This window comes from Pecten maximus, chromosome 11 (assembly GCF_902652985.1).
Source record: "Pecten maximus chromosome 11, xPecMax1.1, whole genome shotgun sequence".
Taxonomy (NCBI): domain Eukaryota; kingdom Metazoa; phylum Mollusca; class Bivalvia; order Pectinida; family Pectinidae; genus Pecten; species Pecten maximus.
Genome location: NC_047025.1, coordinates 6396113 through 6423522, shown reverse-complemented (window position 1 = coordinate 6423522; position 27410 = coordinate 6396113). Strand labels below are relative to the sequence as shown.

The 27410-nt window shown below is 35.3% G+C and overlaps 2 protein-coding genes across 2 annotated transcripts in view; one reads left to right on the top strand and one right to left on the bottom strand.

Moving 5' to 3' along the window:
* Positions 1–2345: 2345 nt before the first annotated feature.
* On the bottom strand, positions 2346–18735 carry LOC117338262 (putative sodium-coupled neutral amino acid transporter 7). The gene is made up of 9 exons (XM_033899534.1): positions 18503–18735; positions 14330–14451; positions 13035–13233; positions 11949–12090; positions 10031–10123; positions 9031–9088; positions 7806–8065; positions 4947–5146; positions 2346–3563 (listed from the first exon to the last, which is right to left on the bottom strand). Exons 1-9 carry the CDS (start codon positions 18609–18611, stop codon positions 3361–3363), a joined length of 1386 nt encoding a protein of 461 aa, XP_033755425.1. The 5' UTR covers positions 18612–18735; the 3' UTR covers positions 2346–3360.
* A 698-nt stretch (positions 18736–19433) lies between these two features.
* The window catches only part of LOC117338133 (E3 ubiquitin-protein ligase ZNRF2-like), a 33534-nt gene continuing 25557 nt past the window's right edge, over positions 19434–27410 (top strand). The window contains exon 1 of the mRNA XM_033899346.1: positions 19434–19908. Within this exon, the coding sequence (XP_033755237.1) occupies positions 19605–19908 (304 nt within the window). The 5' untranslated portion in view covers positions 19434–19604. The remainder of the gene's footprint in view (positions 19909–27410) is intronic.

Genomic DNA, 27410 nt, shown 5'->3' with positions numbered 1-27410 from the left:
TTTGGCTAAAAGTTATTAAAATTCAAGGAATTTTCATATATGTATGAAACATGAACAAAGAAAAATCATGTAAGTGCTGACATATTTTTGTCGATTGGTTCTAATAAAAAATGGAATGTAAATGATTTTAAAATTGAAATTTAGTTAAAACACATTTTAGCATTGTGCAAAATTTCAAAATTAAACATTAAAATAACAAATACCAATCAAACATTTTTTGAATTAAGGTTAAACTTTAAATCATTTGTCTCTAAAAAACACAATTCAATAGCTTTAATAATAAAATTATTAAAAGAAAGATGATAACAGCCAATTTATAGTAAAATCAAAATGGTGAACATTTAAAAAAAAAATTAACTGAAATAAAACCGCAACTTTGCAATAACTGGCCTACCAAATTATCATTTTTTAAATGGAGACAAAATATTCTAACACAAATATTCGTTAAAATTTCTTAACATAAAACATACAATATTACATGCCATTTACATACACACTGTCAGAGACATTTTAAAACATATCTGAAGATTACTTCAGAAATTATGAACACAATAATAATAATAATAATACATCACTTTTCTGAAACATTAAAAACAGGAAATACAAAAACAATTATATCACAGTCTTGTCTGAAATGTTTTTGATAAAAAAAGGAGAAATTGATGGGCTGTACTTGTAAATGGTACTGTTGATCTCAACACCATTTTGCTATCAAAGAAAGAATTTCATACAACTACAATTTTGTGCAGGCTGCAGTATAAATTTTGGCATACATTCACTATGTATTCACAGGCACTCACCTCGTCTGTCAATGAACCTAATATACCCTCACCTCATCTGTCAATACACCTTATATACTCTGGCCTTGTCTGTCAATACACCTTATATACTCTGGCCTTGTCTGTCAATACACCTAATATACTCTCACCTTGTCTGTCATACACCTAATATACTCTCCCCTTGTCTGTCAATACACCTAATATACTCTCATTTCGTCTGTCAATACACCTAATATACTCTCACCTTGTCTGCCAATACACCTAATATACTCTCTCCTCGTCTGTCAATACACCTAAGATACCCTCACCTCGTCTGTCATACACCTAATATACTCTCCCCTTGTCTGTCAATACACCTAAGATACCCTCACCTTGTCTGCCAATACACCTAATATACTCTCTCCTCGTCTGTCAATACACCTAATATACTCTCACCTCGTCTGTCAATACACCTAATATACTCTCACCTCGTCTGTCAATACACCTAATATACCCTCACCTTGTCTGTCAATACACCTAATATACTCTCTCCTCGTCTGTCAATACACCTAATATACCCTCTCCTCGTCTGTCAATACACATAATATACTCTCACCTCGTCTGTCAATACACCTAATATACTCTCACCTCGTCTGTCAATACACCTAATATACTCTCACCTTGTCTGTCAATACACCTAATATACTCTCACCTCGTCTGTCAATACACCTAATATACTCTCTCCTCGTCTGTCAATACACCTAAGATAACCTCACCAAGTCTGTCAATACACCTAATATACTCTCACCTCGTCTGTCAATACACCTAATATACTCTCTCCTCGTCTGTCAATACACCTAATATACTGTCACCTCGTCTGTCAATACCCTAATATACTCTCTCCTCGTCTGTCAATACACCTAAGATACCCTCACCTCGTCTGTCATACACCTAATATACTCTCCCCTTGTCTGTCAATACACCTAAGATACCCTCACCTTGTCTGCCAATACACCTAATATACTCTCTCCTCGTCTGTCAATACACATAATATACCCTCACCTCGTCTGTCAATACACCTAATATACTGTCACCTTGTCTGCCAATACACCTAATATACTCTCACCTCGTCTGTCAATACCCTAATATACCCTCACCTTGTCTGTCAATACACCTTATATACCCTCACCTGGTCTGTCAATACACCTAATATACTCTCACCTCGTCTGTCAATACACCTAATATACTCTGGCCTTGTCTGCCAATACACCTTATATACTGTCACCTCGTCTGTCAATACACCTAATATACTCTCACCTCGTCTGTCAATACACCTAATATACCCTCACCTCGTCTGTCAATACACCTAATATACTCTCCCCTTGTCTGTCAATACACCTTATATACTCTGGCCTTGTCTGTCAATACACCTAATATACTCTCACCTTGTCTGTCATACACCTAATATACTGTCACCTTGTCTGTCAATACACCTAATATACTCTCACCTCGTCTGTCAATACACCTTATATACTCTCACCTGGTCTGTCAATACACCTAACATACTCTCACCTCGTCTGTCAATACACATAATATACTCTCACCTCGTCTGTCAATACACCTAATATACTCTCTCCTCGTCTGTCAATACACCTAATATACTGTCACCTCGTCTGTCAATACACCTAATATACTCTCTCCTCGTCTGTCATACACCTAATATACTCTCTCCTCGTCTGTCAATACACCTAATATACTGTCACCTCGTCTGTCAATACACCTAAGATACCCTCACCTTGTCTGTCAATACACCTAATAAGCTCTCGCCGCGTCTGTCAATACACATAATATACTCTCATCTCGTCTGTCAATACACCTAATAAACTTTTGCCTTCACTGTCAATACATCTAATATACTCTCATCTCGTCTGTCAATACACCTAATATACTTTTGCCTTCACTGTCAATACATCTAATATGCTCTGGTATATAAGGTATATTGACAGAAGAGGCGAGTGCCTGTGTATGCACTGTCCTTTATACATTTAATTTATTTCATTTATACAATAAGATGTTACCTCAAAACAAATTGACCCACAAAGTAAATTTGTATTCTGGGTTTAAAATCATGGAATAATGTATACTTCCATCTGAACTGAGTATTGCCTATGTCTTGATTGCTCTATATCATTATGTATATATATCAAAACAAAGCTGTACATACATGTACATGAACATACGTCGGCGATAACAATGATTTCAAAGACAAATATTCAATTTGTCAACAGCTAAAATTTGGATTCCAGTAGGTGACTACATCAAGATCATTTTGAGCCAAAACTCAAAATGTCACAAAATGGACTGCAAGCAAACATGAGCGTAATTCATGAGTTATTCATAGAGTTTCTAGGATGATTTTTTGAAAAAAAAATAATGAGAAATTTTCATGTGATCTAGTTTAATACGCCATTTTTATATTCACTTTTGCTTGCAGAGTGAAAGTGAACAAAAATCCTGAAGCACCCAAGATGTCCAAAATAAAAGTCTTTAAACATCAAATTTCTTACAATAACTACATAATAATATCATACAACAATAAACCTTATACAGCTGTTGTATTGCATGTATATTTAGACTTGTCGGCTTTCACACCGCCCGAGTCACTAAGTATAGACTGTGTTAAAGTCAAACCAAATATAAACGCTCCAATGACTATGAAGATTATGGCAAACAACATCATGGCTTTTAGTTTCCTATCCCACACACCGTCTGCCTTCATCTCTACCGCTTTTACCATACACATACCTGTAAAATACAATCATATTTCTTTAATTAATTGTGTTTTTATAAATTAATAAATTTATCCAAAAACATGTTTGGCTTATTACAATGTAGTTCCCCATGAAAATAAAATATCATATCACAGGCTTCACAGCAGAGCCCTGACAAACATTTTTCTTTTCTTTGATAAAAGTTAGAGGTCAAATTTTAGGTCATAAGGGACATAACATACAGCCTTATCTAGGTCATTTTGTTTCTTTTTTGTTTAATGTCCTATTAACAGCCAGAGTCAGTTAAGGACGTTCCAGGTTTTGGAGGTGGAGGAAAGCCGGAGTACCCGGAGAAAAACCACTGGCCTCCGGTCAGTACCTGGCAACTGCCCCACATAGGTTTTGAACTCTTTTCACCCACACCCCAGAGGTGGAGGGCTAGTGATAAAGTGCCAGGACACTTAAACCACATAGCCACAGCAACCCCGTCATCTAGGTCAACCCATACACAAGATTTCAGATTCTTTATCAACCTTATGTCTCAAGACACTGGGAGAATAGGCTTTACATTGATACATTTAAATAAATAAAAGTGTATATCATAATACAGTGTAGCACAATAAAATTTGAGCCTGTTATGGCTGTTCTACAACCTCAGAAAGTAAGCGAGGGGTTTGGCCTTTCAGTAATCCAAACATGAGGCCCATGGGCCTCAGTGGTCACCTGAGTTGAATAAGTAAAACAGAGTGACCTACTTTTGGACACAGCACTTCACTAAGGTGAACCAACAGAACCCACGCCCAGAATATGAAGTAAGTTCCACTGACAAGTTGTATAGGTTTGGTTTGGACTTATTTTGTTTAGTATTCTATAAACAACTTTGCTCATTATGGCTTCTCCTGTGTGTAAGCTGCATGCTGAGTGGTGTGTTTCTTTGGAACTTGCAGTATTTTTGTGCTTGATTCCTTCTGATATCTCGGAAATGATGCTGTCTTTAAAGTGTTATCTATCTGAAGAGTTCTAAACTTTCAATAGTCATATGCTATATTACCGTTTGTTTATTTGTTTTTGTTTAACGTCCTATTAACAGCCAGGGTCATTTAATGAATAGCCAGGTTTTTGAGGTGGAGGAAAGCCGGAGTACCCGGAGAAAAACCACCGGCATACAGTCAGTACCTGGCAACTGCGCCACGTAGGTTTTGAACTCGCAACCCAGAGGTGAAGGGCTAGTGATAAAATGTTGAGACACCTTAACCACTTGGCCACTGCGGCTCCTCTATATTACCTAATCTAGTGAACAGTTGCAATTTAGTGAACTGTTATTTTAAAGCATGGTATGGCATAGTTTCTTCAATAAAACTTCAATTTCCTCTGAGCTGCAAAAAATAATGCATTACTGTATTTCGTGAGTTCTTACCTGGAAAAACAAAGATGAATATTGCCGCAAAAGCACCAAGAATCTGAATGACTACTCCAATGTTAGGAATGAAAATAGCCATCGCTAGTGTGGCCAAGAACCATATCAGTGTGACAATGATCCGCCTTGGTCGCTCCGTCTCCTCCACTCTCTCAGAAGACATGCGGCGAATATCCACCCATAAACAGTCTAACGCTGCCCTGAATGGCGTAGATAGGAAAATAAACAATATCAAATTTAAAACTTTAATTTAAAACTTTAATGCAGTAATTTTGTTAAAAATTACACATAGTGTCTTGGTGGGTTAACTTGCTTCAAAGAATAATTTATTTCAAATCTATTTATATCAATATTATTCAATCAATTAATTATTCAATAACATATCATTACTTTTTTACCTTTTTTAAATATTATATAACATTAAATGTTTGTGCATACATTTTCATGGTTTGGAGCTTTCAAATTATTTTGTGTGTAAAATTAACATCATAATTAACACATGCAACAATATTAATTATATTTATATTTGTGGGTCCACGGCAACCACGAAACCAATGAAAACATATATATATACAAAACGAACATATACAAAACGAACGTTCCATTTTATACATACAGTAATATTTATTTAGGATGTTTTTAAATTGGTTTAACAGAACTGAAAGCAAAAGGCTAACTAATACGCCCACCTCCTTCCCTATAATTATGTACCAACAATTACATTAGCCAGATTACTCCATATCATAACAACAAAGAATTAAGGTGATACCAAAAGACTTAAGGAGATACCAAAAGACTTTAGGTGATACCAAAAATACTTAAGGAGATACCACGAAGACTTAAGGTGATACCAAAAAGACTTAAGGAGATACCAAAAAGACTTAAGGTGATAACACAAAGACTTAAGGAGATACCACAAAGACTTAAGGTGATACCACAAAGACTTAAGGAGATACCAAAAGACTTAAGGAGATACCACAAAGACTTAAGGTGATACCAAAAAGACTTTAGGAGATACCAAAAAGACTTAAGGTGATACCAAAAAGACTTAAGGTGATACCAAAAGACTTAAGGAGATACCAAAAAGACTTAAGGAGATACCAAAAAGACTTAAGGAGATACCAAAAAGACTTAAGGAGATACCAAAAAGATTTAAGGTGATACCAAAAAACCTTAGGAGATACCAAAAAGACTTAAGGTGATACCAAAAAGACTTTAGGAGATACCACAAAGACTTAAGGTGATACCAAAAAGACTTTAGGAGATACCACAAAGACTTTAGGTGATACCAAAAAACCTTAGGAGATACCAAAAAGACTTAAGGTGATACCAAAAAACCTTAGGAGATACCAAAAAGACTTAAGGTGATACCAAAAAGACTTTAGGAGATACCACAAAGACTTTAGGTGATACCAAAAGACTTAAGGAGATACCACAAAGACTTTAGGTGATACCAAAAAACCTTAGGAGATACCAAAAAACCTTAGGAGATACCAAAAAGACTTAAGGTGATACCACAAAGACTTTAGGTGATACCAAAAGACTTAAGGAGATACCAAAAAGACTTAAGGTGATACCAAAAAGACTTAAGGTGATACCAAAAAGACTTTAGGTGATACCAAAAAGACTTTAGGTGATACCAAAAAGACTTAAGGTGATACCAAAAAGACTTAAGGTGATACCAAAAGACTTAAGGTGATACCAAAAAGACTTTAGGAGATACCAAAAAGACTTAAGGTGATACCAAAAAGACTGAAGGATATACCAAAAAGACTTAAGGAGATACCACAAAGACTTAAGGTGATACCAAAAAGACTTAAGGTGATACCAAAAAGACTTAAGGTGATACCAAAAAGACTTTAGGAGATACCACAAAGACTTAAGGTGATACCAAAAAGACTTTAGGAGATACCACAAAGACTTTAGGTGATACCAAAAGACTTAAGGAGATACCACAAAGACTTTAGGTGATACCAAAAAACCTTAGGAGATACCAAAAAACCTTAGGAGATACCAAAAAGACTTAAGGTGATACCACAAAGACTTTAGGTGATACCAAAAGACTTAAGGAGATACCAAAAAGACTTAAGGTGATACCAAAAAGACTTTAGGTGATACCAAAAAGACTTTAGGTGATACCAAAAAGACTTAAGGTGATACCAAAAGACTTAAGGTGATACCAAAAAGACTTAAGGAGATACCAAAAAGACTTTAGGTGATACCAAAAAGACTGAAGGAGATACCAAAAAGACTTTAGGTGATACCAAAAAGACTTAAGGTGATACCAAAAGACTTAAGGTGATACCAAAAAGACTTAAGGAGATACCAAAAAGACTTAAGGTGATACCAAAAAGACTGAAGGAGATACCAAAAAGACTTAAGGAGATACCAAAAAGACTTAAGGATATACCAAAAAGACTGAAGGAGATACCAAAAAGACTTAAGGAGATACCAAAAAGACTTAAGGAGATACCAAAAAGATTTAAGGTGATACCAAAAAGACTTAAGGTGATACCAAAAAGACTTAAGGAGATACCAAAAAGATTTAAGGTGATACCAAAAAGACTTTAGGTGATACCAAAAAGACTTTAGGTGATACCAAAAAGACTTAAGGTGATACCACAAAGATTTAAGGTGATACCAAAAGACTTAAGGAGATACCAAAAAGATTTAAGGTGATACCAAAAAGACTTTAGGTGATACCAAAAAGACTTTAGGTGATACCAAAAAGACTTAAGGAGATACCAAAAAGACTTAAGGTGATACCACAAAGACTTAAGGTGATACCAAAAAGACTTAAGGTGATACCAAAAAGACTTAAGGAGATACCACAAAGACTTAAGGAGATACCAAGCTCACCTGCCACAAAAAAGCAGTATAGGATAGGTGGTGTATGTTTTCACAGCGATAAGGATTACAGCAACAAGCACCGACGGATCTGGATCGTAGGATAGTAATATATCTGTGGTGATGCCGTCCCCAAAGGTCAGGTATCCGAAGGCCGCCACGACAGTGTAGGTGAGGACACACAAAGCTATAGCACAACTGATTGTCTTACCAAACTCCTTCATACCTCTCTGCTTCATACAGGAATATATAGGTATCACGCTTACATGACACTGGAATGTAAACAAAGTACTGAGCATCAATTCAGGAACTACATCTTGTACTTCATTCAACACTTCAACACTTCAACACTTCAATATCGTATTTAATTTCTGTTTGAAACAAGCATTTCTAGCGGCGAATTTAAAAAAAAAAAAAATTCATCACATAATATAAAAAAGAAGTTGCTGCTTGTAACATTGCTTTTGATTGGCTAGAAAAGTTGCTTAATAATTTCAGATGAATTGAGAGGCCCTGAGGGCCTGCATCATTTACCTGGATATTCCAGTAATCATGGCAAAATACTCAAATACCGGTAGGTTAAATCATCTTCCTACTTTTTCAGTTGTCTCTCCCAACAATGGTTTGGTTTGTTTTGTTTTTTTTGGGGGGGGGGGGCTTATTTGATGATAAGTACTTAACAGTACTAATATTTTACACTAGGGGAGGGGGCTTATATTGGGATCAATACATGTACAGTAATTAACTTTTACACTGGGGGGGGGGGGGGGGGCTAATTTGAGGATAAATACAGTAACTGTTGTAGTTAAATTTTACACAACTATTTAAAAGGTCAAGGTCATATATATGAGGAAACTTTATACCACTCTTCCCTGTACCTGCTGGCCATATATGTGCTCTCTGGGCCTTTTGGATCTTGAGAAGAAGATTATTTGACATCTTTGACCCCTGTGAGCCTAAAAATAGGTCAAGGTCTTTTTTATGAGGAAACTTCAAAGTACTCATTAATTTCCCATGCACTTCCTGGTCAAATATCAGTTCTCAGCTGCTTATAGTTTTCTAAAGTTAAAAGTAGACGGAAGGATAAAGGACGACAGATGCACACTCATGCACCATAACATAAGCTCACTGGCACCTCGTGCCATGTGAACAAAAAATGGAATAGCATTTGCTGATTAATCTATTCCATGTTATGATGGGATATTTTCACACACAAGAAAATCAAATTGTGGATTACCTGGTACGCAAAACAAATTGTTGGTACAACTAAGAACAAGTCCATCCACTGTTTTGGTCTGTCAACAGAGACAATAAAAAAATCATACATGTACATGTGTATCTATTCAAATTACCTGTAAAATAACTGATCAGTGCTAACCCTGATAAAATGTCAATTATTTTTATCATCGCTATTACCACAGGCGTATGCTTCTTGTTATTATTTATAGAAAAAAAATATTAGACCCTACTCCTGCAAGATCTGCAGTGCATTGACTGTGGAACGGAAGTAGACCTGATTGGTCGACAAATATAGTTAGTATTGTTTATAGAGCTGTCGACCAATCAGGTCTGCTTCTGTCCTATGGTCGATGCATCGTAGATCTTCAAGTGTAACACCTTGTTGATATAGTATGATAAGGGGCTAATGGTTTTTTTCTATAAATACTAACCAGAAGCATACGCCTGTGCTATAACTGTCAATATATGCTGCAAAATTTCAATACTTTAAAATTCATTGATATGTTTCCTTGGATTTATATAATTGCCAGTATATCATACACCCTCATCCACTGAAAGGCCTAAAAGCTGTAGTAGCAGACACTAATTCCACTTTTATCAAATTAAATTATACACCAAACTTCCTCATGTCTTTAAAACAAGATTTAATTATGGCTGAAGGAAATACAAGTAAACTGAAAATTTCATCAAGATATCTTCAACAGTTAAGAAAATATAACAACAATGAAATCCACACTTATTTGACCTTTGCACTTGAGGTCAAGGTTGCAATGATTCAATGACAGAGAACTGCATTCTGTCAGTGGATGAAAAAGGTATACAGTAAACTTTAACTTTGAAAATCAAAAAACTGGCAATGTAATAACAAAACCTAGATTTATGATAATCATTGACTATGAATTATACATTATATGATGTGTAAATATAACATTTTAGAAAAAACATGATATTAACCAGATGTTACATTAAGAGAAATTGTTTGTATCATTTATACTTACTCTGTGGTGATATGTTCAGGAGCTTTTGTAAGCATGGCGTATTTGACAGTTACCAACACAACAACATACAGAATTCCCACAACACCAAGGGCACTGGAAATTCAAAAGTAGGGTGAACTTTTTAAAAGCCTTCCAATTACATTACCTAGACTTCAAGGTCTGCTCAAATTCAAAACTTGGGTTAATGGAAAATTAGTTAAGATTATCTAAAAAAACATACTTAAAGAGAAGAAGTCATAGTTTAAGGTTTGGTTTATTTGGCTTAATTTTTTTTGTTTAACGTCCTATTAACAGCCATGGTCATTTAAGGACGTGCCAGGTTTTGGAGGTGAAGGAAAGCCGGAGTACCCAGAGAAACACCACCGACCTACTGTCAGTACCAGGTAACTGCCCCACGTAGGTTTCGAACTCGCAACCCAGTGGTGGAGGGCTGAGTGATAAAGTGTTGGGAGACCTTAACCACCCAGCCACCGCAGCCTCTTTGTTTGAGGTTGATACAATGTCATGTATACTTGATACAGCTAGCTACAACACTAGGTCAGGACCATCTCAGGATCATTTTGCGCATGTTAGAGCTCAGTCCCACTAGTGGAACTTGAGAAGCAAGAAAAGTTTGAAATGCGAAAAGTTTACGTATTGCACATGATGATGGACCAAACACGAAGACTACAGGTCATCCTGACCCTTCAGGCCAGATGACCTAAAATGGCACAGTTTGATGCAGACGCATGTAAACTTCTTTTTAGTCCTTGAATTGTTTAAAGAAAAAAACAAGAGATCCCAGATGTATATTGGCGCCCACCATTGAATGATCCATATTAGTCAAATGAAAGACTGATCTTTTCTCTTCTTTTATCTTCTTTCACTCTTTTTTCAAAACATTTAATAATTTTATACTGATGGTCATGTTGTTTTCTGATTGGTCCCCAAATGCAATATGCACAACTAGGTACCAAGGGAAGCTTACCTATGAAATTTGATAAAGATCCCTTCAGTACTTTCTCAGAAATAGTGATAACAAACTTCAATTATCAAAATCAAAGATGGCTGCCTGTCGGCCATCTTGTTTACTGATCAGTCCCAAAATAAATATGCATAACTAGGGACCAAGGGAAATTTCCATATGAAATTTGAGAAAGATCCCTTTAGTAAGATCCCTTCGGTACTTTCTGAGATATAGCGATAACAAGAATTGTATACGGAGGGAGGGACGGATTGACCACAGACCACAGGCGCAGGACGATTTGAATAGCCCACCATCTGATGACGGTAGGCTAATATTAACTTATAAGTAGTTTGCTAATGTAGCCTTTTCCTAAATCAATGATATTTGCATTAAATGTACATAATTTTACTGACTGCATTATATTATAAATGTTTGAAATCATAGAATACTAACTAATATCTTACTTACAATACCCTAAAAACTTGAAAATCAGATGTGGCTTAATTTCTTTAACAGTATAAGCAAATTAAATACAAGCTTATTTTTAGGAAGGCTTATTTTCAAATGATGCCAACATTTGCTCTAAATTCTACGGCCCATGAGGATTCAATTGCCAATGAGATGTCATCCACATAATTTTGAGCAATGGAATAGAAATAAATGTGAAGGAATGTTAATTAACAGCACATATTGTTTTTCTCAAATCAGACTTTCTGAATACTACTAGATACTATAAAAATCTGTACTTTATATATATTCTAGAAATGCTTTATAATTTTCATGTCACTTTTGCTTGTTAGGAACTACAGGCTTATTTTCAGAATAGGCTTATTTTTTCAGCCGGGTGGTTTTCGCATTTTCAGGGTTTCTACCGATCAATATATACTTATGGCTCATATGTTTACAGCACCTGCTGATAGGATCCACGAGTATCGACCAACTTTCGTGACGTTGAATATCCCCTATACATACCTAGGATATTTTAGGAAGTCAATCCTTCGAGGAAAGCAGAGAGGAAGGATGAGAATCGCCGAGGATATACAGATGGTAGAAATCCTGTCCATATACCAGGGGTGTTCATCGCAGTAAATGTGCCTCACCGTAACCAGGAACACTACAGAAACACCAATATTTATTAACATAATTATGATATTTAGATATTTTTACAAGCAATGCCTGAGGATTATATTGTGAGAATCTAATGATCTGCACCTTGTAACTTCCCATGTTAATTTTTTTTTGCGAATTTTGTCAAATTAAACATCAAAATTACATTTTAACATTCAACGGTGCCATGTTATTACCTCTTTTTCATGAATCTTATCATTAAATTGACATATTAAGTAATAATAAAAAAACACAAAATCACAATTATTTACATTTCAAGGCTTAAATCCTGTAAAAGCTTGGATTGAAAATGATGGTCCAGTGATTATATCAATACAAAAATTTAATGTAAAGCAAAACAAACAAAATGCTATTTATTTCTTGCTTCATAATTGTTCCGTTTTGTTCACACGTTCTGTATATTTAACAACCAAGGCCTCCATGTTTAACTTAGATTGTTTGAAGCGGTAGAATTAATGATGTAGCAAATTAAGTATTTTGTGTCAAAGTATTATAAACTTGGTGTGAATAAGTGATTGGACTGTATAAATGGAATATATATATGATACCTAAACTTTTTCTGTACACACCTTTGTCATTATGTAAGAGCTATAAATACTGTTATTATTGTATATTTCTTTTTCCGCCCCAAGATAATTCAACGGGGAACTTGATCATTGCGTGGCATCAAAGAAAGTTTGGTTGCTATAAGCCGGTTGGCATTAGAGGAGAAGATATCTAAATTATTTATACACCAGTCTATGACAAAAGTTACATGCACACAATTATCCTTAAGAGGTAACGCCAGGTATTTGGAGATTGATGAGCTTTACTGCAATAGTTCCAGAGAGGAAGTCTTTAAATGAATATATGAAAGGACAGACAAATCAAGAGAAATCCCTCTTGAATTAAAATCTCTTTAACGTAACCATGGCGACAATTCAACTTTACCTTCTTCCCATTGGTCGCCTATAATGATGAGGAATGTAATACAGGTTCCAAAACAATACGTCATTATGGTGAAGGCGCAGAAACGCTGGGCGTTTTTACCACACACCGACAGTACAACGTCCTGATAGTTACACGTCATGTTGATGTCGGAACAGTAGGCCAAGATCATCAGAGCTACTACCACAAACACCAAAAATACCTGTAACATTCAAAGTGTCAAAGTTATGGAAATGCAAAAATGAGTGAATATTTGTTCCGTGAAAACCTGTGTAATAGGAAGGAGTAATTAAAGATACACTGTTCGTGTTTTGGCTCAAATCAATGACCTCTCGCTATAAATGGACATCCTTCCACTAATAATATCAGGCTAAAGGGAAATTTCTGCTAGCCTGAGCTACATGTACATGTATTAGACACATAAGATACTCTCTACTTTTTACATAAGTACTGTCAATTAAAGTTCCGAACATTACAACATTGTTACTGTGTATCTATTTTTCAAGTATTTAGTTGCAATATACACACAAGGTATAAATACATATATTTCAAAAATCATATATATTTTTTTAATTTTGTAAAATCATATCACCATTTGTATTTGAATCCATATTTTCTGGTTGATGGGTAATTAAAGTAGATATTTTTACAGCAGGTCATGATCAGAGTGAGACTATTTGGAAATTAATTTGAATTGGAAATCAGAAAAGTTGCAGAACAATTATCTAATTAAATCTGATATATTCTATCTGCTTTATTGATGCGATACAAAATAAATTAATGTATGAATGTGTTTAAAAATACACTATGATTTTTAAATTTCAATCTCAGACTTAATTCACAAGAATAATTGTATTGACCAATTTCGGCATTGTCGACAATGTGGCCCCGCCTGGTTTTGGCCATGGTTAAATATGGACCTGTTTCAATTTTTCACAGTAACATGGCTGAACCATGATCACAACCATGGTCTTGCCAGGTTTTTGACCATGATTAAAAGGATGCTTCATGTATGACCATGGCTGACCATGGTCTTGTCAGGTTTTGACCATGGTTAAAATGATGCTTCATGTATGACCATGGTCAAAACCATGGTCTTGTCAGGTTTTGACCATGGTTAAAATGATGCTTCATATATGACCATGGTCAAAACCATGGTTGATGGTGGTCAACCATGGTCCCATCCACAGTATTTGATGGTCAACCATAATAGTTCATGGTTGACCATCAAATACCATAGGGATCATGGTCAACCATAGTCATTGTTTTGTCTGGGTACTGCATGGGATCAGACTCACCGCCTGTATGATCACCGCCACCATTACGCCTCCTGCTTTGTGATAGGCATCGGGGAAATTGAGCAAACCAGCGCCCAGGGCTGCATTTACCACCAGAAACACCGAGGCATACCATGTTGATCCTACAAAAGAAATGAACAAAATGAGACTAGGCCCATCACTAGAGACTGAATTCACATTTCAACAGACTGGCAAATATCTTTACCTAGCCTTATCTACCTACTTTTTTAAGTTGTTATATGTCATACAACTTCCTCAATTATTACTAGGTCAATTTCTTCGTGTCAACACTGGTTGGAAAGATTAAACATATGTATCTCTTTAACTATGATATAATATAAATACAGTATAATTCCCAATTTTGGTTGAATTTTGGCCATGGAAGGTTCAATAGAACTATAAAATTTCATTGAAATTAGTTCAGGGGCTTCTGAGAAGAAGTTGAAAATGTAAATTGTTTACAGATGACACACAAAGACCGGCAAAAGACGATTAGAATATATAGGTCAGTTAAGACTTTGTCTCAGGTCAACATGACCTAGAGATCATAAAGTACTTGCATTATAACAGATAGTTCACTAATTTTTTATCAAAACACTGAGACAAATATATCATTAAAAAAAATGTTTCTTATACAAAAATTGATCTGACTATATATATATATATTTACTAACAGGTACGTACAGCATGTCAGGAAAGATCGGAGGGTTTGATTCACAGCCTATACAGTCAAACCTGTCTATAAAGGACACCCGAGGGACAGATAAAAGGTGTCCTTTATAGGCGGGTGTCCTTTATACAGAGGTTAATTATATAGTAAATTGGAAGGAGTGGGTCTGACGAGTCTGTCCTTTATAGACAGGTGTCCTTTATACAGAGGTTAATTATATAGTAAATTGGAAGGAGTGGGTCTGACGAGTCTGTCTTTTATAGACAAGTGTCCTTTATATAGAGGTGTCCCTTATAACAGGTTTGAGTATATATATATAGCTGGTGTACTTGAAGCTTCTTGAAGCATATAATGTCATATAATGAGACCCATTTTAAAGTAATGTGTATCATCTTTCTTGCATTGACATGTTCAAAATTATATATATATACTTGAAATTGTATATCTATTTATTAGGAATCACAGGGATTTATCTTTGTCAAGCCACATGTGTTCCGTACACGTATGTTCTCACTTGAGCAATTGAAGTTGCTGTATTTAAGTGTGATATGATATAGTATGGCTCATAATCAATTAACATCAACCAAACTTGTTTAAATCAAACTAAGGGTTCTGATATATTGTGTACTTATATCTATCTATAAACACGTCTACTTAATCACAAATCCCATCCTATAACCCATTATATATATGATTACCATAAGGTTAAATTATATAAATCATGTATACAATGCATCATTATCTAGGTCAAAGGGCATAGTATGGTCCAAGTTGGACTATCAGATTGTCAGCATGTTATACAGTTATCTCATCCATTAGAAAGCTGAAAGGTTGTTAAATAGCGGACATTAAATTAAACCTGTTAATATAAATACTACACAAAGGTAGTTCTGAACAGGGAGGATTTGAATGTGTCGACTGGCAGCTGCAGCATTTAGCAAAAATTAGTGATTTTCTTAACTTTATCATACAAGGGCCTGTCACTGCCTTTTTCATTGGGAAAATATTGCTGTGGTTTCTAGGCAGGCCATCATGATCATCAGGGCACAATTTATCAGTGTGACTGTTACATTTTGAAGCTGAATAACAACAGAGGTCATGTGACTATAAACAATGGACAACTTGATGACGTCATAACGTTACAAAAGAAGTAGTAATGAAGGCATCATGATGATGATTGGTCTAAATTAAATAAAGATTAAAGAATTTGGTAGATAAAGAATATGATGTATTGTTATTTTTGGATAAATAAAGCTCTATACTTACACATGGAACATGGTTGATTTTTGAATCTCCAATCAACAGTCAATATTTTATTGAAACTTGGATATATATATATCATATCCAAGTTTCAATAAAATATTGACTGTTGTTTGGAGATATAAAAATCAACCATGTATATATATATATATACATATATGGGGCAAAGAAGTAATTCAAACAGTGTAAACAATAAGGTTTGTTAAATTTTCGAGGCAATCCGCCCCTTTATCAAAACACAAAAAATCACAAATACAATCACATAATATATATAAGAAGTACTGGAAATACAATAAAATACAATAAGAATAATGTTTTAGTAACTGAGGAAACCACAATGAACCCTTCGGCAAACGTGGGCCGAAGGCGGATACTAGCGTGACTGCATCATGTTCAAACACTAGAACGCTATGCGACCAACGGCAGAGATATTTTGAATTCCCCCGCACGTGAAAGTATTCCGAAGAGTACATATATATACTTACCAGGGAACTTAGAACATGATCATGAATAGATGCAAAACTACAGTTCCAGCAGAACACCTGTATATATTCTTTAAATTTGTAGCCAGATCTAGAGCTGCATCTGGCCTTAAAAGATAACATCAGACAAAGGCATGCATTTTGTCTGACAAATAGACGTCTTTTATTTTGCATCTGTACGTCTAAATGTTAAATTTCTAGTGTTTGAGCCTGAGGGAACTCATAATCAGACTTTATAAGAAAGCTGTTCAGCAACCCAAACTGTAGGCCAAAAGGTTCTGACAATCTCAACCCTTCCACTCAGATCAGTTATAAAATTTTCCGTAAATAGACGATTGAGAGTCGGAAAAAATTATTTGAATTAAATTTACCAATACCCTAATTCCAATGCAATAGTTAAAATTTCTCTCACTCCAAAACCCTTATAAGATTTCGACAGGAAAACATGAAATATGAACCACTGGGTACAACAGAGCAGTCATATCGCACTTCACATCCACGAACGGTCAACCCTTTACTGATGAGGTTCGCACATCCTCACCATATATACACGCTGATATCTGTTCATCTTGTTGTCATGACAGCTAGTGCTGCCTCATGACTACGTAGCTGCTAGCTGTTGTAGCAGAAAAGCATTTAACACTTTTTGAGTTTAAAGTAATCAAAATTTTGTCAAATGATTTCCGCTACAACAGTGTATAGCTATATTACCTCATGATTAGACCCATTTGGTCACCATCATGTCTCAAGGAATGTTGTGCTTCCCCTGTCTGGTGGTGCCCTACAGGATGCCAGGCCTGGCCTCTAACACCAAATGTAACGTTCACCTGCAGGGGTACAAAGCTTAAGGAGCATGGTCACCCATCCATGAACTGACAGTCTGAGGTGGACCAGACATACTTAGCTCATTCACCCCTAAAGACACATTTAACTTCTTCCAATTCTTAGGTAGGTACAGTTCATTAGGAGAGTTCAGGGGTAAATGAGTTAATAGCATGATATTTATTTTTCCAGCTCAGGTTCCTTAAGTGTTATTATTATAGTTGTATATTCCACTTGAGGATGTGGTCACAGTTTCTTTGTAGTTGTTCTTCCTTTATATTTACTTCCTGTTCATTCCAGCTAGTAGTCATCCAGTCCGTTTTTTGAAGCTGTTAAGGTGTTTGCAGTTACTGTGTTTTCAGGCAAATTCTTCCATACTGCTGTTGTTCTTAATTTCCATAATTATATTCTTGTGTATCCAGGTAATATTGTCTGACATTATAAAGTAATTGTAATTGTCAAAATACCTAGCACTGTTTGGACAAGAGAAAAATTGGTTAAAAAAGTCTTAGAATAATCAGAGACCTATATTTAGTATACAAGTCTCTGGAATAATGTTGTGTAAATTAAACAATCAATGATATCGTAAACATGTTGGTGGCTTTATGGAACCATATTGCCTGTTCACAACTTTTAGTTGTAATTTTGAACTATCATTATATCAGCCTTTGTACAATGTGCAATCAATGAAAATTATTATCAAATATATATACTTCAACCACTTTAATAGCCACAAGGACATATCTACTAGCAGGTATAAAGTCTTTTATCATAAAAATAAGTCAGAAATATCTATATGTCTCTGATGTAACGGTGCTAAGATGTATCAGTATGCTGTCACCCAATATTCAAATTGATGGCGGATACATAAACATGTATATCTAGGTACCGCAATTGCTCCCCCACAATTTGTCTTTGTAGCACAGAACCCACACATACCCCCAGGTGCCCTCGTTGTGCCTGTCTGTTCTCCAGATAGCAGCCCGACATCCTCCCCTTCATATTCACCGCTTCTTACATAATCCGGATTCTGAACTGATTTCATCATTTTGGTATATGTTAATCACGTGACCAAGTGGATGATCACTTTTTATGATGAAAATATGCAAGGCAACTATTTCTTTGCAGTCAGCTGTGCGTCAAGTTGTCAACAGAACCCGACATTTTTAGATCACGTGACATACAGACATCCCAACCAGTCGATAAAATTGGATGCTCAATCTCAGTTAGTTATGTTGCGCATAGGAACGATAACTCTGACCAGATAGGCCCAAAGTGTCATAAACTGTGTTAGTAAGATATACAAGTCTCTGGTGTAATACACAAGAAAACGAACTTGGTATACTCATCTCGCGAATAGAATATTCAATATCCACGAAATTTCAGAGTTAGATCTAACTTATTAGTTTCTAGACATATCGAATTAAAACTTTTATCACAACCAACAATATGTGGTACAGGCCATCGGTCTCTATATCCATAAGTCGTATTCCTTGTAAAATTGATGTAAAATTGACATAAAAAAATATGTCATTCTATCAAAAAAAAGATCAAAGATCCCAGTGAGTACTGTACTGTAGCAGTTACAGTCAGAGACGTCTTTGGTGAGAGTCTCTACTGGAATAATATATAAATTATATGCGCTGTTATGTTATTTATGTAAAGTTTTTGGCAAAAATTAGTTATTCAAACCTTCCAAAGCTATTTAAAAGCATTTTGATATCATTCTTAAAATAAATTCGTAGGAAAGATTAGACAAGACAGTGTCGTATTTTTGCCATTTTTTTCAGCAACGAAAAGGTTTTCATTGTTTATTGCTTAGTTTGGCCTGTTAATGTTATTGTGTTAATCACATGATGAATACGTCACGATTTGTGTTGGTGCCATGACGCAAAACAAGGAAGACTAACATGGCGGAGGGCAATGTTCACAATGGCTAAACCTTCATTCAAAGGTGGTTTCTTGATAAATACATGGAGAACCGTATACGATCATTATGGAGACCTAAGGATAAACTCATAAAGTATCCTTAGTAGTGACAATGGGCGGAAAACAGAGCACGAGTGCGCCCCGCGTGCGGACATTCTCGGGAAGTGCACCAGGCACAAGTGGTACAGGTGCAGAAATGACATTAGGTGCAACCTCTTCTGCAAGTGCACGTTTGAGGGCCCGGAGTCTGGGGAGTTTCGGGCCGGGTCCAGGGACAATGACAATACCCAATTCTAACGGAAACACGCGGGGAGCTGGCTCTCCCGACTCCGATTCTAGCTCACCAGAGGAAGGTCCTACGTTTGCGGGACGAACTGTCCCCCATTCATTACCCCTTCATTTATTTGCACTTCACGGTAAGTCGTTAATGAAAATACAAACAATGTAAACATCCACATGATCACGGTATAGAATGATTTGGTGTGGTGTTATTACACAATCGCTTGTTTCCATACAGACGTACCGATACAACACACAGGTGTTTCCTGTCACGTGCTATGTTTGTGTACATATACTTGGCCTTACACTGGTATACTTTTTCACCTGATCCGTGATCATCTGGGCATGATGGAACGCTATATAGTATACATATTTAATACTCCAGTCTTGGGATGTTCAATGTGTCTGTTTTTCTACAATGTGTGTTTCACAGGTTCAGCTAGCAATCTACGGGTACAGGATAAATATTTAACATGCAACCGGCCCCTAGTTTCAATGTGTATTCGGTATTGAAGTGCTGCTTTTTCATTTGATATACAGAAAGTAACATACTCTACTAAGGCAAACATTATTTTTTCTGCTAACTTTTCATGTGAAAGCTAATCTAACGGTACTTAACTACTTATCTATAGATACACAAACTTAAAAAAAAAACAATGAAAACTTGTGGTTTTAATACATTCACCTAGGCCTAGATACAACATAACAACTTACTATATGATAACTATATAGAGGTAGAACAATACATCATTATTCTATAAGTGTGGCACAGTGGTAATACAGCACACTTACCTTAAACTAGGCAGCTGGTAGGGATTCAATTCCTGAAAAGGTAAAAAGGTATTGGTCATCAGGACATCCAGTAGACCCCTGAGAGTATGTTTTTGACTCTCCAGAATCATATCTGACTCCTGGGTATGAAGGAGCATGTCTATTTGACTTAATGTTTTGACTCTTCATATTTCTGAGAAAAGGTGATTTGACTTCTGAAATTGCTAAAAGTCAATGTCAACTGGATACCTTGGGACAGATGGTCCAACATCATGATGGGTTTAATTTTCTCTGGGTACTCCTGTTTTCTCCAAAAGTAAAACCCCCTATGGCATGCAAGAGTGACAAAGTTATATTGTAACCTTTTTTTTGCAATTGTGTTAAAACAATGAAGCAACAGAAAAGCTAAAAACAAACTGTTACATCAAATTGTGGAGTAATTACTCCACAATTTGATGTAACAGATTCATGTTTATGGTGACTGGTCATGATCAGTGAAATGTTTTAAACATATTGATCTGCATGGCTATTTTCTAAAAAGGGGAAGATTCTGTCTGCAAATTAGTTCAGAATAACATTAGCATTTAAAGCATTTCTTAGTTTTCTAATTTACTAAAACCCATTAACTTTCTAAGACTCAGTTGGGTGAGAAGGGACATTTTATCAAGGGTCCCTGCTTGAGGTGTGTGTTGGTCTGTATAATTGTAGTAAGGAGATGGCTTCATAAGTTGCTATAACTTGTGACTGATCCTTTTCACCGATTTTGGTTAATAAATATGTTTAAAGTCGAGGTGTGTTTTACCGGTAATACTGTCAGGATGAAAAGGGACATAATCCTGATAATTAAGGATGACACAAGATTAGATGGCTTGATTATCACAGGAAAATCAGAAGTTCAATTAATCTTAAATGTTACAATGGTTCTGCTGCTGTCATTAGTTTTGATTGCTTGAAGGGTCTTTTTTTTCTTTTTTTTCTTTTGAGGATTTGAAGCGTAATTAATATATATAGGCAATTGTAACCAGTAGACAACTATATTATGAAACTAGATCCGCAGTACTTGAAAAATTAAGTTTTCATGAGTTTGAGATCGTCAGATCTGTATAATTCCTATAAGAAAACATAGGTTTAGTCAATACTGTTGGCAAGTGAATATGTCATGTAATATTAATTAGCTTCAACGTTAACAGACCAGGACAAAATGGTCTACTGAACAATACTTTCATCATGACATACAGTTATTCCTCATATAAAGTTAAAGGGGGATCTGAGGCGAGCTTTGAATGACCTCAGTGGAGTATTAATTGTTAATTAATTCAACTGAAAATGCATGGATAATGCATAGAAAGACTATTAATTTCTATGCTTGATTGAACCAGTTGGATTAATTGAGGCTGGGTCTGACCTATTTTTTATGCTTGATTGATCACATGTTAATGTTACATTCTGAATGCTAGTGGATTTGATCTAACTTTTAGGCTTGAATGATTGACCGTTTGTGAATGCATTTTAACCTTATGCTCCAGACAACTTGGATCTGACCTACATTTCATGCTTGATTGAACATGTGTAAACATTACACACCAAACACTAGATCTGACCTACTTTTTATGCATGATTGACACAGTATAGTCAATAATTGGCTTGCATAACATTAAGTCATAGGGTCTTTGATATATTTATATGCTGCCCAGTTTTCAGGACAAAAACTCGAGAAGCCAAAGCACTGACCTATAATGTATATAAACATGCATTTAAATTTAGAGGTGACCATGAGTGTGATTTATACTATAATATGCTTTACAAATAATATTGATCAGTGCTTATCGTAAACCAATGGATTGACATTTCACTTGATTTATAAATAGGATTGTTCAGAAACAGTTAATTATAGCTGCTAAAATCATCAATTAACTAACAATGCAACAGTAAAAGATAGAAATGTTTGCATATGCTTACTGTGAATGAAAGATGCAGAGCATTCTGTATTCTAGAAATCATGTTTTCTCCTATACTCGTGAGTCACATGTACACGAGTACACGAGAATGCTACAAAAGTATACATTATATCCTCTATATATATAGGTTGTCTTTTTCTGCGTGGTTTTAGTGTTAGTGTCAAATATATTTAGATGGAAAATCTGATAAGCGTAACGACACAGAGGTCCAGCTTTGTTAACAACGAAAATGTCAAATATGGTTTGGTCCTCTATCGCCTGGTATGACCACATCCTCATGTTGCTGACATTTTGCATTGCCTCAATTGCAAGCTTATCAGGTGCACAAATGCGCGCAGCTATTGGGTCAGTTTGAGTTCACATGAATGTCAAGTTTTTAAAGCCTCTATGTTTTTTGTTTACAGATATAAAACCTTATCAAGTTAAACTTCATAATCCCCTATGGGTTTGTCTTCATATATAAAATTTCGGTCAAATATAATATGCTCAGTAATAAACAGTGAAGCAACCGTGTACCCTGCGAATGTCGATTTAAATGCCCCGAAGTTAAATAGAAAAGCATTGCAGTTTGTTTATCAAATGCAATGGAGTTTAAATTTCAATTTCATTGTGTTTTTCACATTTTAACCTATCTTAATATTTGTCTAAAAGACTCGCAGTTTTCAGTAAGTCGTAGCATTGATGTTATTGTGTCCTTTTCTTGACCTTCACCGAAGCAACCTGTACGTCTGATCGACTTTGTGCTTTAGTTGTGTGGCTTTTATCCCCACTCTGCCATTCTTCAAAACAAATTAGTTTGCATGTGTGTATGATATATTTCCTGCAACTCATTTACATTTAGAGAGTGGAGCAACGCATTAGAGATTCCCCTTAATCAGTGGGTTGTTTCTCGATTTTGATTGGAATTATGAAGAACTGCGGTATTGATTCTCTCATTATATCATCATTATAGGGTATATTTTCTGTCACTCATTATATTTTTGTAATTTTGCCATAATTTTGTTTATGTTACAAGAACATAAATTATTTTCCAAATGAAGATTACTGGGTTGAAAATAATTTGCTCTAACTTTCAATGTTCCTTTTCACTGAACAATATATAGCCCATAGTAAGGGGTTGATACAATGTTTTCTGACCATTTTGGGAAATTTGCTACCTGCCATGAATTTTCATCTGTGCAAAAAACAAAATGGGTAAAATTACGGAAAAAGTAGAGAACATACGTACAGATAATGCCAGATTAATACACTCATGTACTTTCCTTAAAAAAAGATTTGGAAAAATAAAAAACCAAAGCTGGAGCCAAATGTACAGACAGATAGGGAAAGATAAATGTCATGTATTTAGTATATGACATAAATCTATATTTATAATAATAATAATAATAATAATGGAGGATCATTTGGCCTGGACATTTATAAACTTGGGAGAGAGTTGATGATTATAAGAAACAATTCATCATAGCTACCAAGTATATTGCTTATGCATATAGTACAAATCCGATTTCTTAGATCATTTTCTGTGCATTGTCGTTAGGACTTGATAAATAGGCAAGACAACTGACGAACAAGATAATTGAGTTCATTACGATACATGTATATGTATGTAGCTCAATTAATACTGACTCCCCTATTACCCTGAATGGACTGATCCATTGATTAGTGGATCGCCTTGTCCGATCCATTGATTGGTGGACGTCCTGGTCCAGTACAAGGTTAACGACTTCCTCGTATCTCTGGGTGGGCAGGGTGATCCTATTGTTTCGATGAGTGATTGAATTAATATCGTGATCAATATACGACTTAGATTACACTGATGGATCGGCACTTATCTCGGAAACTATTTCTTTGTGGAGATAATTGAAGAGTGATAATATTTTCAAATGCTGATAATAACCTTCTGATCAATATCAAGCAATTGTGAATGAGCGGTTTGTTTTTTTGTTAAAAAATATATCGTTATCAATTTTGAACCTTTGGTGAGGTTAATATATGGTGTTATACGTATACGTTCTGACCTGGCCCTTAATCAGTATTTGTCTAAATACACGCATGCATGCATCACATTCGACTAAATCGAAGGTGCATTAGTGGGCGTCCATGCGTCCTATTTTGTCTGTCATCTATTAATTAATCTTCTGGAGAACTATAAGCAACTGAAAACTGATATTTGACCAGGTGGTACATGGAGAAGTTACATTAAAATTTTTATATGAATGACCTTGACCTTTTTTTCGAGGTAACAGGGGTCAAATATGTCAAAAACTTCATGAATTTGGCACATCAGCTGACCAAGAATGCATCATCAAAATCCTTATAGTCGTAATAAATATGCCTTTGATTCCTGTTGTAAAATTGTCGGTCAGAAAAAGCCATAATCATTTGACTTCTCTGTACAGAGAATAAGCATCACCAGTATTTCATTTTTTTGTAATTGATTTTTTTCGAACCCACTGAAAGTTAAAGTACTTTAATTCCCTTCTGTTGATGTGTAAACTTGTATGCAGGGAATTACAGGTCATCAGCTAGCGTAAAAATGCATGCAATGGTTTAAACCAGTTGATTGAATAATGTATAGTGTCTGAAATTGTATAGAATTATATGTAATTTAACAATGTGTATTAAGATGAACTTTTACCAGAAAAGCCTTTTTTATTTGTCTTTTATGGTGAAACAGGAATCCATTTGTTTAAATCTGTTTCCCTGCTGGCATTTGGGTAAAGACAGTCCATGATCTGTCTTCGTGAAGTTTCGCGTGTGTGACATTCAACATTGCATGTCTCCATTGATTTCTCTCTCAGTGAAAAATTGTATAATGTATCTTTGGGTACATATTAAGATATACAAGATCATCTTTAATAACATCAAAAAAGCTCACAGTGTTCTGTAGAAAGCAAGATGAATAAACTGACAATGTTATTGTAAAAGTAATCTATATAGTGGAGTGACTTGGAGTAGCTATAGAACCTTAAACTGTTAGCAGTATATGCTGTAAAAATGAGAATGAAGCCTGATCTAGCTATCATTTAATATAGCTTCCTTACCATGTGTGAATTTTTTCTGCTTCACATGTACATATATCAGGTAAATTAGATGCAAAACTCCGGTTTTCTAGCTCTGCTTGTTTTCATATGGTGAAAAGCTTAAGGCCATTCATATATACTGATGCATGATGATTTGACTTCAGCTTGACGGTTTTGATTAGTACACAATTAAATCGTAATGTTCTTCTAGTCATAGGTGTACTATATATATGTTATGTACCAATTGTAATTACTACACGCGTATGTCCAAAGACAAAGCTTACGACAACACATGTACTGGTGTTGATTTGTGAAAAGGTCAGTTGGCTTGCATTAATTGGCACCTGTCAATTTTCGCCCTCGGGTAATATAAGGTCAGTTTATGGATGTAATGTTAGGTTTTAACCATAAACTGGACGCAAAATCAATTCAATATTTAGAATTCAGAGGGATTGATATTGGAAAGATTTTTAATTGATATAAAGAATTAATTCCATACATCGCCATTTCGATCGGTATCAACAGGTGATCACTGGTTTTGAAAAGTTGCTCTGAACTGATTTGTGTTATGCATTACGTTAATTAATTAATATAATGTATTCAAATTACAATTATGGTTTAATTAATTAATTAATATAATGTATGAAAATTACACTTATGGTTTAATTGTGTTCCGTGAGAACTGTATTCATACGCGTGGGAACGACCTACTTCTTTTTACTACAACTCGTAAAAATGGCGACTAGTGCTTGTAAACTTTGAAAAAAAATCAACTGAACGACAAATTGGTCTATTAACATAACATATTGTACAATCAAAGATAAAATCCAAGATGTAAACATCCTAAGTTTTTTAATTATATTTATACTATAAGATGTTAAATTAGGCCTGGCAAACATCTATTTTATGACCCCTAGTAACATATTTCAACTCCCAATAGAAAATTGCGGTTGCGTTGTCCGATGAGACATATCTAGTCTAGATTCTTTTCAAATAAACAAATAATAACATTATTTAATAAAATCCTCATGAAAAACGGCAATGTAGTTTGTTACAACTTGCCTTCAACGGTTACTCAGAATAACATGCTGACACTGTCGTCGACAAACACGTGTAATGTCAAAACAAACAACACTGCCAACAAATCGGCATCCAAAGTCGCTTTTCACGGCAGTCTGAACACGATGTTCAGTGGGAACATTTCACATCTCCATAAACTCCCGCGAGGACGAGGATAAACACAAAGCAGTGAAAAGGCGCCGTACAATGGTTCTGTACGACAGCGACAGCGAATAGACATTTGTACAACGAAGCCTCCATTATCGCGCCAAGTGACGTCACGGCTTCGTCACATCAAAAACAGTCGCTCATGAACTTTCAAACTAAAATATTTTCCTCATTGTTTCAAACACCAAGGACAATTTATCTATTATAGATTAAATGAAAAAATGCTGAAATTTTGTTTTGAGACGTGTATTTAATAAAATGAATCCTTTTCAAGAGTCAGTTGTGTTAGAACTATTTCTTCTCTCGTCGGTATAATTGACCTACTTCGAAGGTTCGGGTGATTTGGTTGATATGTGACGATTCAAGGCAAAAGAGAAAATCAGTTTTTGATGGGGAACGATGAAAGAAAACGTCATATGATAAAAAGAATCTGTCATTCGTTTCCCTTCATGTTAGATTTATGATACTCGTTTAGAATTTTTTATTTTTGCTCGCCAGAGGCTCGCAAAAATAAAAAAAATTCAAAACTCGTATCATAAATCTAATATGAAGGGAAACTCATGACAGATCCTCTATTTGTGTCTATGGGATATATGTATATTATAGCATGAGTAGACATTTTTGGGGCCTTTATTGTATATGAATTTTGTAACTGCATGG

What these genes read in the sequence shown, in the direction of transcription:
- LOC117338262 (XM_033899534.1), bottom strand. Translation starts at nt 18,611, where the DNA reads ATGATGAAATCAGTTCAGAATCCGGATTATGTAAGAAGCGGTGAATAT. An exon ending in CCTGAACATATCACCACAGA is followed by an intron (nt 9,089 to 10,030) that starts GTAAGTATAAAT and finishes CTCTGTTGACAG; the next exon opens with ACCAAAACAGTGGATGGACT. An exon ending in CAATTTGTTTTGCGTACCAG is followed by an intron (nt 8,066 to 9,030) that starts GTAATCCACAAT and finishes TTTACATTCCAG; the next exon opens with TGTCATGTAAGCGTGATACC.